We start from the raw sequence: 16,976 nt of genomic DNA, 5'->3' as shown, positions 1-16,976 counted from the left end.
CCTATCCAAAAGGGGAATCGTTAAACGATGAGGTGAGCAGTTGTAATTGTTCGGTTCAATATACATCTTTTGATGTAGCAATAGATTTACTAAGGACATTTGGTCGCGATGCCCTTATGGCAAAATCGGACATCAAATCGGCATTTAGAATTTTACCAGTTAATCCGGATGGTTTCAATTCTCTGGGTTTTTCATTTCAGGATAAATTCTTTTTCGACAGATGTCTCCCGATGGGGTTTTCTCTGTCTTGTTTTTATTTTGAGTCTTTTTCTAAATTTATTCAATGGGTGGTGGAGTTTGATTTTTGTGGAGGGGGAATGTTACATTATCTTGATGATTTTTTGTTCATTGGCCCGGCTGCATCGTTTAAATGTCAGTCCATGCTGTCCAAGTTTTTAGGAATATGTGAACAGTTCGGTGTCCCAATTGCATTTGAGAAAACAGTTCCCCCTTGCACGTCAATTGAATTCTTAGGTATCTTGATTGATTCTCACAATATGTGTTGTTCTTTACCTGCTGAAAAATTGTTTAAACTACAATCTGCAATTTCCCGCTGTTTAATTTTGGAGAAGGTCACTTTAAAAGAGTTGCAATCTTTATTAGGACTATTGAATTTCGCATTAAGAATCATCCCCATGGGTAGGGTGTTTTCTAGGGGTTTGTATGAAGCTACATCCGGTCATTCTTCCCCAAAATCTCATATACGCCTGGGGAAGGCGTTAAAAGAGGATTTAAAAATCTGGCTTAGATTTTTATCTAGTTTTAATGGTAGGACTATGTGGCAGGATTCTTTTGTACCGGCACAAGATATTGGTTTGAATTTTTATTCAGATAGCGAGTTTGGTTTTGGCGTATCTCTACATTCACGTTGGTCCTCAGATGAGTGGCCTTCTCTTTGGCTGGAGCTTAAGGTATTGGATAACCAGACAGTGTTGGATTTATTTTCGATATATTTGTGTTTGCAGCTATGGGGAGTGTTATTGAAGGACAAGAGAATTCTAATTTCTTCTAATAATCAAGGTGTAATTTTTGCTTTGAATACTCTTTCATCCAAAAATAAGTGGGCAGCTAGGATTCTTAAACAGGTTGTTTTCCTTTGTTTAGAGTTTAATATATGGTTAAAAGCAATTTCCTGCCCTAAGGAGAATTCTACTAACGCAGCATATGTTTGTCACCGCCAGCTGTTTCTTTTCAAGAGGGATTTCCTGAAAGAGGAGGAGGACAGAGTTTTTTGCCCGCATTGGATTTGGGATGTAATTCTGGAATAATTTCTCACTTTATTACTAAATCCCTAGCTGACAGAACATGGGCCGATTATTCGGCGGCATGGAAGATTTGGTTGGATTTTTGTTTAGTGAAGGATCATCCTTACAGCGATTGTTCGGTAGGGATAGCGCTTAGTTTTTTGGAGCATTTGGTTCAAAAAGGATTGTCATTTTCTGCTTTGTCTAAGAATGTAGCTGGTATATCTTTCTTTCTGAAAATGCTAAATGTAAGGCCGATGTCAGAGATATTTCAGGTTCGGCAGTTTTTAAAGGGATTTAGGAAAACGTATTTTAAACCGGACGATCGTCGTCCTATTTCTTTTTCATTACTAAAAGATCTATGCTCAAGTCTTTCTTTAGTTTGTGCTAATGAATTTGAAACATGTCTTTTTTCTACAGCATTCTCTTTAGCCTTTTTTGCGGCCCTCAGGGTGAGTGAGCTAGTATCCCAGAAGAAATCTCTTCCCTCTGGTCTGTCGTTTGATGATGTTAAGTTTTTCGGTCACATGTTATATTATTTATTAAAAAATCAAAGACGGACCAGATGGGTAGAGGTTCATCTATACGTTTAAATTCTATAGAAGACAGGGCGATTTGTCCTGTCGCCAATTCTAAGAGATGGGCGCTATTACGCCCCAAAATTGGTGGACCATTTTTTATTCACTCTACTGGGGATCCCGCAACTATTTTCCAATTTAATTTTATCCTTAAAAAATGTTTGAAAGTATTGAATCTCTCTGATCAAAAAATTTCTTCTCACTCCTTCCGGATCGGGGCGGCGACTGAGGCCGCGAGATTGGGTCTTCAGGATGGTAGAATAAAGAGTATAGGCAGATGGGATTCAAACAAGTTTAAACTTTATATTCGTCCAGATTTGTATATTTCCTAATATTTGGTTCCTTTTTCAGGTGTGCTATCAGTATGGATTATCGGGCACTCCTTTGTCTTTTGGTCAGAAAAAAGGGCAAGTGTGCGATCTTATTCAAAAAACCTTTCTTTTAATTCTTCTTTTATTCAAATTTTCTGGTTTAGTAGGCGCGGAATGCAATGGAGAGACCTAATTGAAGAAATAAGAAATTTGAAGAAGCATTGGCCTTCGCCTGATCTAATAATTTTGCATTTGGGCGGTAACGATCTGGGCAAAGTTAGCACCCTTAATTTAATTGCTTCCATGAAGAGAGATATTTCTATTTTAAAAACCGAATTTTTTAATTGTTCTATAGTTTTTTCAGAAATTGTTCCACGGTTCTTGTGGTTTAACAACAATATGATTTTTCTTGAGAAAATCCGGAAGAGACTGAACAGAAGCATGGAAAAGTTTATGTATTTAATAGATGGTTTTTCTTTCAGGCATGTAGAGCTGGAGGAAGTCATTCCCGGAATGTACAGGGGTGATCTAGTTCACTTATCGGAAGTGGGTTTGGACATTTTGAATTTGGATTTTCAATCTATGATTGAAAAATGGCTTTGGCGTTTTGGGGGGCCTCACCTTTTCAAGGCGAGGCGTTTGGGATAATCGCCCGTTGAATTCGGGTGGATTGTGATGAATTGGAGTATTATTAACTTATTTATTAAAACGGTTTATTGATGGTTATTGGAATAAAATATACTTTTATCAAGTAACTCAAAATAAAACGCCACGGCCATTTATTCCAACAAAAAATTTGGTGTCATGTGTATTTATTGGGATTAGAATGGGGTTTGTGTTACCATGGACGCCCTCCCCATTGAGGAATTCATGGGGGGTCGCATGATAACACAACCCCTATAGTAATATTTTAATGTTAACCACACACTGGTCTTATTCTTAAGTAATGGTATTACATTTCACTAGGTTTCTATGGAGTTTTAAACTTGGTCTGAAAGGGTTAAGTTATCAAGTAAGCTGCGCTTGGCGTGAGCAGGTTCCAGCTGGTTTATTCTGGTTTTATTCCCGCAATTTTTGCGGGATATGATTGGCTGTTGTGAAAAGAGCGGGAGGAATTTTTCCTATTTAATCAGCTGCTCCATCAGCTGTCTCCAGTCACCTGATGAAGACAGAAGACCCCACCCACCCTCCCTTAATTTATGCTGTTAATTTTGAACTGTCGTGGCGTTTGTTTGTGGGATAATCGCCCGTTGAATTCGGGTGGATTGTGATGAATTGGAGTATTATTAACTTATTTATTAAAACGGTTTATTGATGGTTATTGGAATAAAATATACTTTTATCAAGTAACTCAAAATAAAACGCCACGGCCATTTATTCCAACAAAAAATTTGGTGTCATGTGTATTTATTGGGATTAGAATGGGGTTTGTGTTACCATGAAACAGGACATCGTAAGGGGGTGGCGGTGACATAAGCTGTGGTAAATGAACTTTATTCTCCCTCACATTGATCGGTTTCAGACACAGGGGTGGCAATGGTGCTGGTTCAGTCACCGCTGTGAGTATACAGAGCAGGGGCTGTAACCGTACCCGTGGCCCTGACTGACAGCCGACCCCAATGCAGAGCCAATGTCAGTCAGGGCCAGGGACGAGGTTACTGAACCCACGCCAGAGTCGTCCCCATGTCTGAAACCAGAACGCTGCCGGGAATAAAGTGCATTTTCTCCCTGGTTTGTTCGGGTAAGTGCAGGCATCGGGCAGGTTAATAATGCTATAACCTGCAAATTAAGTCCGTATATGCATGTTAATGGCATTTTTTCTGGTGACAGTTTGCCTTTAAAGATAGATATTTAAAAAGGGAATTACATATATATCGGACAGGTCCTTTAAATATGAAGATGCGACAAGCTGGTTGGCATTATTGCCTACTGTATCTACCAGGTAGAGTCAAAAATTTTGTAAAAAATTACTGTGTAAGTCATATTAACTCATTCCCACCAAAGTCAATTTTCACCTTTCTAACAAAATCAAACAATTCAAATCTGACATGTGTATCCTAATATTCATTACTATTGACTTCTCCAAAATGTCCCACTGATTCTAAGAATATATTTTTCAGGCCTCATGGAAAATGTAGAAAAATTCAAAATTTTTGAACTTTTTAATTTTTATTCCCTTAAAAAGTTGTACCACATAAAATAGTCAAAAACCCAACATTAACCTCATGTCTTCTTCATCACTTTTGAAACTTCTTTTTATTTTGTTAAGATATTAAATGACTTAAAAGTTCAGCAGCAATTTTTCAATCAAATTTAAAAAACCGATATTTTTAGGTGCCACTTCATTTTTGAACTGACTTTGAAGGACTTATATCCCAGAAAACCGTGAAACAAGGCCCCATTTCAGAAACTATATCCTGGAAGTTTGTTAACTCTTCATGTGCTTCACGCAATTTCACGCGAAGTGGAAGGAAACAATTTTTTTTTTTACTAAAATATTGCTTCAGCCCTAAATTTTTACAAGGGTAACAAGAGAAAAAAAGCCTAGAAAATGTGTTGCAATTTTTCATCATAGGCTGGAATTGACTATGGACTACATGTGACAGGAATTTTTTAGGGGTATAGTGACTATTGTGAGATGTTGGCAATGAAAATGGACTGTGAAATGGAAAAAAAATTCTAAGCTAAAATGATGCATTAGCTCCAAATTTTTAATTTTCACAAGAGGGATAAGAGAAAACTGACCATGTAGAAACTCCTTTTTAGGTATACTGCAAAACACAAAATGAGAGGAGCGCCAAAATGGAGTGCAGATTTTTCTGAAATAGTTGACACACGCCATGTCATATTACCAGAGCCCCTGACATGCCGTACCATCAAATCTCAAAATAAATATCACAGTGTATGAACCCACAATAGAAGTAAATCCACTAAATTAAAAACTATATCACTGACCTGACTGGATGAAATTATAAAATCTACCCTTTATTAGCATATGGTAAAATGAGTATATTTCCATTTCTGTCATACTAAGTGCAGGTCTATTTAGCCACATAAAAATAATGTTGAAATTCTAATTAGGATGTAGCTTATAGTTGGTGCGCTTCCATCTCCTTCCTCATAACTAATCAATCCTCTTTAAATTATTAAGGAAATGCAGTTGGCAGATATTAATATTGTGGCCACAAAGTCAATATGAAAGGCTATGGTGCCAAAAACATTACTTATAATATAGGTTCCTGATATGCCCACCAAATACAGGATGAGCTAAATTCATTGAGGCATATGTTAGACATAGGACACAAGAAAATAAACTGTTACAGTGTTTAACCCCTTCTCCTCTTTGGTGCAGTCTCCAGTGTTGAGCCTGAACCAATTCCGACACATGACAGCTGATCTGATCAGCTGACAAGTGCCCCTAACAGCTGTGGGTGGAATCGCGATCCACCCCTGGCTGTTAACATGTTAAATACCACTGTCAAAGTCTGACAGTGGCATTTAACATGCACGTGCCAGAAGCTTGTCAAAACCCCCTCCCATCGGCGCCTGTGTCACATGACCTCCGGTCGCCGATGGGTTGGCATGACAACCTGGGGTGTGCAGGAGACCTATAAGTGACTCCCTGACGAAGCGGTAAGCGAAACATGCGTTGGAGTGTGCAGGGCAGTGGCGTCCTGATACTGGTTGGTATTGTGGCCATTATTTATTTTGCTGGTGGCATTTGCTTTATACACTTTATGCACTTGTTATATGGCACAAGTTGTGTTGATCCTAATATAAAATATTTGCGGTTTGTGTTACCTCATATTCATTCATCATATATTTATGCACTTTACTTGAGATATTTTGGTTTGCACTAACCGTTTGTTATATGGATTTGTCACTGGATTGTATGAATTTATTTGGTTTTATTTATATTTAATAGAACATTGCACTTTTATTGTGGTTAATGGATGAAAATTTTTTTGCTAATAAATTCCTTGATATACTTAGTATTATTTGGGTATATGCACATTATGCACTTTGGTTAAGGTCACAGTTACCTTTTATTTGTTTTTGTGCCAATCAGTTTCAGTATGCCCTGCCCTGTGCATACATAGGTTTGTGGTTGACCCCCATATTCTGTGTACCATTATTTTAATGTTATATATTTTTTAATAAATTATAAATCATTTTATTAGCACAATAAAGTTTCCATCTTTTATTAAATGCTCTGGTGATATATATTTTTATATTTTAATAAAATATTATTGATTATTCAAATTGGTCTGGTGAATATCTTTTTGGGTTATAATGACCTATGAGTACTGCCCAGCTGTCGGCGCTCATTGCAAGTGGTCATTTTAGCTACATAGAGCGGGGCTACAGTCCTACTGTGTGTAGCACAGGCAATTGGATGATCACAGCTTCTAGTCTCTCATGGAGACTATTGAAGAAAGTGAAAAAAAATGTTTTTATAAATTTTAGAGAAGTAAAAAAATATAAAAGTTTAAATCACTCCCCATTCGCCCCATTCAAAATAAAACAATTAGAAAATATAAAAAAAATACACATATTTGGTATTGCTGTGTTCAGAATCGCCCAATCTATCAATATATAAAAATAACTAATCCGAATGGTAAATGTCGTAACGAGAAAAGGCCAGAATTACGTTTTTTGGTCACCGCAACATTGTATTAAAATGCAATAACGGCGATCTAAAGATCGAATCTACACCAAAATGGTATCAATAAAAACCATCGGCTCAGTGCACAAAAAATAAGCCCTCACCCAACCGTAGATCACAAAAAATGGACTCTACGGAGCTCAGAAAATGCCACAATTTTTTTTTCATCACTTAAATTAGAATCATAATGGTGGTCTGTTTTATCATTTGGTGAACATAGTAAAAAAAACAACAATTGTTGGATTGCACTTTTTTTGCAATTTCACCGCACTTGAAATTTTTTTCCTGTTTTTCAGTACACTATATGGTGAATCCAATCATGTCATTCAAAAGTACAACTCATCCTGCAAAAGACAAGCCCTCACATGACCATATGGACAGAAAAATAAAAAAGTTATGGCTCTGGGAAGAAGGGGAGCAAAAAAACGAAAATCCAAAAAAGGAAATGGCTGGGGGTGAAGGGGTTAATGAAAGGCAGCTTATATGTATCAGCTTGCTAAGAGAATGAATTGTTAGGATTTTATTAGGTACTGTCACTTTGTTATTAATATCTGTCAGATTATTACTAGAGGACTAGTTGCTATAGTCCTCCATATTCATGAGCTCTGTGTAATCCTGGTTTCACCACTGATTGACAGCTTTCTGTGATATCCTAATGATATCATCTAATATCATCTGAAAAAAATTGCAAGGGTTAACAGCCTGAATCTTACTGCAAAAATAAAAATAAAAATAGGAGTCTACATAATGATTCCTTTATTAAGTTTTACATTTCTTATTAGCAGATAGATGTGAAAGAAACTCTGATAACTGACATTGGAGGCGGCAATATGGTTCCATATTTTTGTCTGTCAGTCACTGCTGTATTTTATATGGCACTTGTGGTCCTATCTACAGTACATCAACACACAGGACCTCAGTCTGAAAACGTAATCTATAGATACAGTCCTTAGCAAAGGAAAACTGATATAACTGAACCTGATAGATTGTATATGTCCCATCAAGTCTTAGATGCTGAAAAGAGTCATGGTAATGTAGAAATAACCATATTTTTGTTTCTCATTTTCGGTTTTTAGCCCTCAATACATTGGATGATAAAGGCAGCACACCTCTACATTGGGCAGTTTTTAAGAACCAGGTGGACAGTGTGAAAGTGCTTCTGAGCCGAGGAGCGAACCCAAACATACTGAACTACTACAGGATGTCGCCTCTTCACATGGCCATTCAGATGCATCATAACAATATAGTAGAGGTACGCACCCCCATCATACTTCACTAATTTATACTGTATAGTTTGGGTGATTTATTAAAACTATTGCAAATATGAAAAACATGTCAGCTCGCCTGTCCAGGCTACTCCTCATCTGATCCCGCACGGAAGGAAGAAAGCCAAGCAACTGGTTAGAAATACACACGTGAAGAAGATCCAGCGGGATGTAGGTACTTGTATAAAAATTGAATTTATTTACCCATAATTAAAAAATGTTCCATAAATATATACCATAAAGAATATATTGTGAACATCAACACATAGCAGCATATGCCTCTACAGCAACTATAGCCTACGCGTTTCGACAAATGTTTTATTCATGGCTAGTGTGGATATGTTCTGAAAAGTTCTTATAAATCTCCAAGTGAGCACTCTCAGCTTGTGCCAATCAAGCTAATTGCTATGGGTGAGATCTCAGTAATAGCTGCAAAAAAAAAAAAATCCCATTAACAGATATATAGAATATATAACGTGCAGACAGAACAATAACAGACATAAATCCATATACAATGTACATAATATTAAAATCAATTAGGATTACCAATGAAAATGGAAAAATATCATGGAAATGTACAGCAATCAATATTGTAGAATCCAATTCTCCTGTCTGTAATGCAGACCACGCGGTATTCTTGTACCGAGTGAGAAAATCCAAAAGGACTCCCTGTTCGATAGTTTTCTTTTATGGTCCCCACCCCTACATGGTTTGTAAACTTTCTCTATTCCATAAAAGACAAAGCCTCTTGTGTCCCCTTTATGGGAATTAGCAAAATGTTTTGAGACTGCAGATGAAGATATCACTGTTGGGTTGCCGGCATCAGATAAATGACGCCTGATTCTAGTTTTTAAAGTGCATGTGGTGCATCCCACATATTGGAGTCTGCATATGGTGCATTCGATTAAGTAAACCACATATGTATTGTTGCAGTTTATGAAATCTTTAATATAATAATCTCTGGGATTAGAATATGATTGAAATTTATCAGTTTTTTGTACGTATTGACACACTAAGCAGAGTTGTGCTCCACATTTATAGAATCCCTTACAATCCAGCCAAGTTACTTTTCCTTTTTTAAGGTACCTTCACACTAAGCGACTTTGCAGCGAGAACGACGATCCGTGACGTTGCAGTGTCCTGGATAGCGATCTCGTTGTGTTTGACACGCAGCAGCGATCTGGATCCCGCTGTGATATCGCTGGTCGGAGCTAGAAGTCCAGAACTTTATTTCGTCGCTGATCACCCGCTGTCTATCGCTGGATCGGCGTGTGTGACGCCCATCCAGCGATGTGTTCACTTGTAACCAGGGTAAATATCGGGTTACTAAGCGCAGGGCCGCGCTTAGTAACCTGATATTTACCCTGGTTACCATTGTAAAAGTAAAAAAAAAACCAGTACATACTCACATTCTGATGTCTGTCACGTCCCCCGGCGTCCACAGGGTTACGCGCTGCTGCTCAGAGCTTCCTGCACTGACTGTGTCAGCGCCGGCCGTAAAGCAGAGCACAGCGGTGACGTCACCGCTGTGCTCTGCTTTACTGCCGGCGCTGACACATTCAGTGCAGGAAGCTCTGAGCAGCAGTGCGTAACCCTGTGGACGCCGGGAGACGTGACAGACATCAGAATGTGAGTATGTACTGTTTTTTTTTTTACTTTTACAATGGTAACCAGGGTAAATATTGGGTTACTAAGCGCGGCCCTGCGCTTAGTAACCCGATGTTTACCCTGGTTACCCGGGTGCTGCAGGGGGACTTCGGCATCGTTGAAGACAGTTTCAACGATGCCGAAGTCGTTCACCTGATCGTTGGTCGCTGGAGAGAGCTGTCTGTGTGACAGCTCCCCAGCGACCACACAACGACTTACCAACGATCACGACCAGGTCGTATCGCTGGTCGTGATCGTTGGTAAGTCGTTTAGTAACGTAAGGTAACGGTACCTTTAGTTGCATCTGCAGACTGTGGTTGAAAAGACTGGGAGATAAAGTTCTTGCCAAGGTGGGAGCTTTTTTCGCTACATAACGTATTGTGTGATCAGTAATAACTTGTGTAAATTTAGCATCCTGATTCAGTATGGGGATATATTTTTTAATAATTTTCGTTATTTCACTAAACTGCACACTATAATCAGTTGAAAAAGTTATATTACACTTCCTCTTATTATTCCTATTTTCATGATTCCTCGTTCTAGTTAATAAAGTACTCCTTTCTATACCATCAATTCTGGCTTTTGCCCTATTAAAAGTCCAGTCTGCATACCCCCTATCAATTAACCTGTCGCAAACCTTTTTAATTTCATTATAATTTACCTGCAGTTCTGAACAATTACGTTTAGCTCTTACTAATTTCCCAAATGGTATATTATATTTCATGTGTGGGGAATGACATGAACTCGCTGCTAGCATGCTGTTGCTGGCAGTTGGTTTCCTATATGGAGCCGTTTGGACTTTTGATTTCTTATCTTTTGCTGATAACATTATGTCCAAGAAATTAATCTTGTTAATATGAACATAAAATGTAAATTTTAGATTGAAGTTATTAGTATTCAAATATTAAACAAAATTCATGGCTTCAGATTGAGCCCCATCACAAACAAACAGGAGGTCGTCTATAAATCTGCCAAACGAGATTATATTGTATTTATAGGGGTTATCCTCATTATATAGCTATAACTCCTCCCACCTTGCCATGACCAAGTTCGCTAAATTTGATGAAAATGTTGCCCCCATGCTTACACTCGTTCTCTGTAGGAAATAGCGGTTGTCAAAATTGAAATAGTTATGTTTCAATAAAAAGTTTGTTGCCACCAAAATGAAGTCTTTAGTGACCGTATCATATGTATTAAAATTATCCAAATGTTATGTGAGACTGGATAAAGCTATATCGTGGGGAATTGAGGGATAAAGTCCTACTACATCACATGATAACCAACAATAACCTTGTTTCCAATCAAATTTGTCAAATGTCTCCAATACAAGTTTAATATCCTTAATGTAACTTGGGCTATCTATAACCAGAGCTTGCAAATGGTGATCTACCCATGCACTTATTCTTTCCCCCAGACCACCAATGCCCACCATCTAAATGGGGGTGGAAAAACATTTTTATGAACCTTTGGTAGTGCATGGTAGATGGGGACTACTGGATATTCCACAAATATATATTCTGCTAATTTATTATTTATAACCCCCATATACAGACCCTCTTGTATCAGATTATAGAGTAAATGCTTATATTCCTGAGTTGGATTATTTTTCAATTCAATATACATAGTAGTGTTTTCTAAATCTTCCAATAGCAATTTCTTATAAAGACCTGCATTTAATAGCACAATTGTGCCTCCCCTTGTCTCACAAGGAGATATTGATTATTTTTAATTTGAGATAGAGCCCTTCTTTCCCCACTAGCAAGATTTTTATGGGAAATATTTTTTTATTCAGTAGCTTTTTTTTAATTGTATTAGCTCTTGTTCTACTAATTCTTGGAATTGATCCAAGAGAGGGGGGCGCGATTGTACTGGATTAAAAAAATGTGTTATTGGTTATGAAGTCACTATTGCGATTATCCATTGGAATCCTAGATTCTATCTCTAAATGTTTGAAACAGAGAAAAGTCTGTTGGTCTTCAAAGCTCCTATAGTGGGATATTTCCTCTGTATAGCATAGCTCATTTTGTTCTTTAGTCTCAGTAGATTGTTCAGTTATTTCCGTCATTTCATTTGAGAAATTACATCTTAATGTGATGCTTCTTGCAAATCTGTTCACATCTAGAATAGTTTTAAAGACATCAAATTCATTCGTGGGTGAAAATCCCATACCCTTACTTAGTAATTATATTTGCTGACTGGAAATGATATAGCTAGAAAGATTCCATATTGGGATATTCAGTAACGTTGATTTCTCTTGCGGGTCGGGTAGCGGTTTCCTTTTTTGCTTCCTCCCCGCCCGTTCCCTCCGTTTTTTGCAGGGATATATATAGGATTCCAAATATTACTTCTTTTTAGTGTCAAAAATTGAGATTCACTCTTTGATCTCACTGATGAATCTGAAACTTCATCTGTTGTGATGAAAGAGGTGTCAGAAACTTGATCCTCATTGTTGAAAGTGACCCTGCGTTTTCTTTGGCGCATTAGGATAGAAAAAGGTTTTCTGTTCCAATCATAAACCAAATTAGCACTGTAGTCCCCGGAGTCTCTTAAGAATTTTTTCTTTTTAATATCCATGATGTTTGATTCCAATTTAGTAAGTTTTTTGGTAAGTTTTAAAATTCTTTGCTGGAGCTAGCCATGAATAAGACGTTTGTCGAAACGCGTAGGCTATAGTTGCTGTAGTGACATATGCTGCTATGTGTTGATGTTCACAATATATTCTTTATGGTACATCCATGGAACATTTTTTAATTATGGATAAATAAATAAAAAAATTTATACAAGTACCTACAGTATAGCTAGATAGAGAGACAGAGAGATCGATAGATATCCTGTAGATATATATATTTTTTTCTCATTTTCACTGCTGGCGACATATCCCCCAATCCTGCCAACCCCCCCCGCCTCATACATCCCACTAATCCTCACCCCTATCCTTCTCACACTAAGAGAAACTGCCGCAGTCCCTCACACTTAAAATCTGTGCAACTGACCCCCACCCCCCTGCTACCTCTCTCTGGGGCACTTTGGAATGCCCGCTCTGTCTGCAACAAGCTCCACGTGATGCACAATCTCTTTACTTTCCACAACCTTTCCTTCCTGACCCTGACTAAGACCTGGCTGACACCCCCTGACACGGCCTCCCCTGCTGCACTGAGTTACGGTGGCCTCCACTTTACCCACACTCCTCGCTCTGGCAATAGACATGGCGGGGGAGTGGGTTTCCTTCTTACCAAAAACTGTTGCTTCAACCCTATCCAACCCCCACCCTCCCTTATCCTCTCTTCTTTCGAGGTTCACTCTGTCCGTATCTACTCTCCTTCTAATCTCCAAATGGCTGTCATACACCAACCACCGGGCTCAGCCACTGCCTTCATTGACAAATTCTCCACCTGGCTTCTTTACTTTCTCTCTGCTGACATCCCCACCATCATAATGGGTGACTTTAATATCCCAACACCTGCCAGCCAGCAGCCTCCAAGCTCCTGTCCCTTACCTCATCCTTTGGACTTACTCAGTGGTCCTCCACAGCCACCCACACAGACGGACATACACTAGACCTCATCTTCACCCGCCTCTGTTCCTTATCTAATCTCACAACTAGGGTTGAGCGACCTTTACATTTATAGGATCGGGTCGGGTTTCACGAAACGCGACTTTTTCAAAAGTCGGGTCGAGTGAAATTGGCCGATCCTATAAAAAAGTCAGGGTCGGGGTCGGCCGAAACTCGAAACCCAATGCAGTGCATTGGGTTTCCAATGGTTCCCAGGGTCTGAAGGAGCGGAAACTCTCCTTCAGGCCCTGGGATCCATATTTAAGTGTAAAATAAAGAATTAAAATAAAAAATATCGCCATACTTACCATCTGATGCGCCCTGGTACTAAGCGGGAACCTTCCTTCCTTAGAATCAGCCTTCCAGGACCTAGCGGTGACGTCGCGGGGACGTCGCGGCTTGTGATTGGTCGCGCGGCCGCCCATGTGACCGCTCGCACGACCAATTAAAAGCCGCGACGTCACCGTGACGTCACCGAAGGTCCTGGAAGGGCTGATTCTTAGGAAGGAAGGCTGCCGGAAAGAAGCAGGGCGTGTCCGAGGGTGAGTATATACCTAATAGGAATATACTCACCCTCGGCTTCTTTCCGGCAGCCTTCCTTCCTAAGAATCAGCCCTTCCAGGACCTTCGGTGACGTCACGGTGACGTCGCGGCTTTTGATTGGTCGCGCGAGCGGTCACATGGGCGGCCGCGCGACCAATCACAAGCCGCGACGTCCCCGCGACGTCACCGCTAGGTCCTGGAAGGCTGATTCTAAGGAAGGAAGGTTCCCGCTTAGTACCAGGGCGCATCAGATGGTAAGTATGGCGATATTTTTTATTTTAATTCTTTATTTTACACTTAAATCTGAATTCCGATACCAATTCCCGATATCTTAAACATATCGGGAATCGATATCGGAATTCCGATTCCAGATTCAGAAGATCGCCGACTTCATGGCCGACCCCACACAGGGGTCGGGTTTCATGAAACCCGACTTTGCCAAAAGTCGGCGACTTCTGAAAATTGCCGACCCGTTTCGCTCAACCCTACTCACAACCTCTCCCTTCCCCCTATCTGACCACCATCTACTCACCTTCTCTTCCTTGTCCTCCTCACCTGCCCCCCATGTCCAGCCACTACCACATCCTCGCAGAAACCTTGCACACCTAGACATTCACAGACTCTCAGACTCTCTTCTACCCCTGTCCTCCATATCTTCACTCCATGACACGGATAGCGCCACCGCTTTCTATAACTTCACCCTCACATCAACCATAGACTCAGTCGCCCCTCTCATGCATGGCAAAGTGCGACAAATCAATAGGCAACCCTGGCATAACAACCTTACCAAAAAACTCCAACAAGCATCCAGGGTCGCGGAGCGGCGTTTGAAATAAACACGCCTGCCAGACGACTTCACTGCTTTCAAACAAGCTACACTTGCCTTCAAACTAGCCCTCACTTCTGCTAAACAGACCTATTTCACTAACCTTGTATCTTCACTAGCCTACAACCCAAAACAACTGTTCAGCATATTTAACTCTCTCCTCCACCTGCCACTGCCACCTCCAACTCCCCTCATCTCTTCTGAGGACTTTGCCACCTACTTCAAAAACCAGATCAACCAAGCAAGGCAAACCTTTACTATTCCACCATCCCAACCACTCCATATACCAGACCTCTGCCCTTCCACAACAACTTCCCTCTCCAACATCACTGAAGGAGAACTTACTCGACTCCTTTCAAAATCACACCTCACCACCTGTGCACTTGACCCCATCCCTTCCCACCTGCTCCCCAACCTCACTAACACGCTCATTCCAGCCCTAACCCATCTCTTCAACCTATCGCTATCTTCTGGTACTTTTCCCTCTGACTTCAAACATGCCACCATCACACCCATCCTCAAAAACGTTAACCTTGACCCAACTGCTATGCCCAGCTATCGCCCCATATCACTGCTCCCATTTGCTTCCAAACTCCTTGAGCAGCATGTGCATGGTCAATGTTCCTCCCACCTCTCATCTAACTCTCTCCTTGACAACCTCCAATCTGGGTTCCGCCCCTATCACTCCACCGAAACTGCTCTGACCAAAATTACTAATTACTTACTCACAGCCAAAGCTAACAGACAGTTCTCCATCCTCCTCCTTCTCGACCTGTCCTCTGCTTTTGACACAGTCGACCACTGCCTACTGCTATAGATTCTTTCTTCCCTCGGCATCAAAGGCCTTGCCCTGTCCTGGATTGCCTCATACCTTTCCGACCACACATTTAGCGCTTCCCACTCCCACACTACCTCCTCACCCCGCCCCCTCTCTGTTGGAGTCCCTCAAGGCTCTGTCCTAGGGCCCCTAATTTTTTCCATCTATACCCTTGGCCTAGGACAACTCATAAAGTCCCATGGCTTCCAGTACCACCTACAGTATATGCGGATGACACTCAGATCTACCTCTCTGGCTCAGATGTCGCCTCTCTGCTGTCCAGAATCCCGGAGTGTCTGTCAGCCATATCCTCCTTCTTCAACTCTCGCTTCCTAAAACTCAATGTAGACAAAACCGAATTCATCATCTTTCCCCCATCTCGCGTATCCCCCCTACCTGATCTATCTATTATGGTAAACGGCATCATGCTCTCTCCTGCACCTGAAATCCGCTGCCTCGGGGTAACTCTCGACTCTGCCCTGTCCTTCAAACCACACGTCCAAACTCTTGCCACCTCCTGTCGTCTCCAACTCAAAAATATTGCCAGAATCCATCCCTTCCTCAGCCCACAATCTACTAAAACTCTTGTGCATGCCCTCATCATCTCCTGCCTCAATTACTGCAACCCCTCCTCTGTGGCCTCCCCGCTTCTTTGCACCGCTCCAGTCTGTCCTCAACTCTGCTGCTCAGCTAATCCACCTCTCTCCTCACTACTCCCCTGCTTCTCCCCTCTGCAAACCCCTCCACTGGCTCCCAATTCCCCAACAAATCCAGTTCAAACTACTAACACTGATCTATAAAGCAATCCACAACCTGTCGCCTCCCTATATCTCTGAACTAATCTCCCACTATCTTCCCTCATGTAATCTTCGATCCTCCCAAGACCTCCTACTCTCCTCCACACTTATTCATTCCTCACACAACCGCCTCCAAGATTTCTCCTGAATATCCCCCATCCTCTGGAATTCTACGCCTCAACAAGTCCGATTATCCACCACCCTCGGTTCCTTCAGACGGAACCTGAAAACCCATCTCTTCAGGAAAGCCTGCAGCCTGCAATAACCATTCTGTCACCTCAGCAACCACCCGAGCTGCTGCCTTACCAACCACCTGAGCTGCCGCCTCACCAACCACCCAAGCTGCCACCTAACCAACCACCCGAGCTGCCGCCCCACCAACCACCCGAACTTCTGCCACGTCACCAACCACCTGAGCTGCCGTATCGCCACCGCCAGAGCTGCCGCCCCACCAACCACCCAAGCTGCCACCTCACCAACCACCCGAGCTGCCGCCTCACCACCACCAGAGCTGCCGCCTCACCATCACCAGTGCTGCAGCACCCCAACCTCCTGTCTCTTCCCCATTATCCTGAAGAATGTAAGTCCGCAAGGACAGGGTCCTCTCCCCTCTGTACTAGTCTGTCATTGTAAATTTGTTTACTGGTAATGATATCTATAACCCTGTATGTAACCCCTTTTCACATGTACAGCACCATGGAATTAATGGTGCTATATAAATAAATAATA

At 41.1% G+C, this 16,976-nt stretch overlaps 1 protein-coding gene across 1 annotated transcript in view; it reads left to right on the top strand.

The window, feature by feature from the left end:
- The window catches only part of TRPA1 (transient receptor potential cation channel subfamily A member 1), a 181,902-nt gene that overhangs the window by 48,304 nt on the left and 116,622 nt on the right, over window positions 1–16,976 (top strand). The window contains exon 3 of the mRNA XM_077270649.1: window positions 7,876–8,051. Coding sequence (XP_077126764.1) covers window positions 7,876–8,051 — 176 coding nt within the window. The remainder of the gene's footprint in view (window positions 1–7,875; window positions 8,052–16,976) is intronic.

This window comes from Ranitomeya variabilis, chromosome 6 (genome assembly GCF_051348905.1).
Source record: "Ranitomeya variabilis isolate aRanVar5 chromosome 6, aRanVar5.hap1, whole genome shotgun sequence".
NCBI classification, from domain to species: Eukaryota; Metazoa; Chordata; class Amphibia; order Anura; family Dendrobatidae; genus Ranitomeya; species Ranitomeya variabilis.
This window is presented reverse-complemented; position numbering and strand designations above follow the sequence as displayed.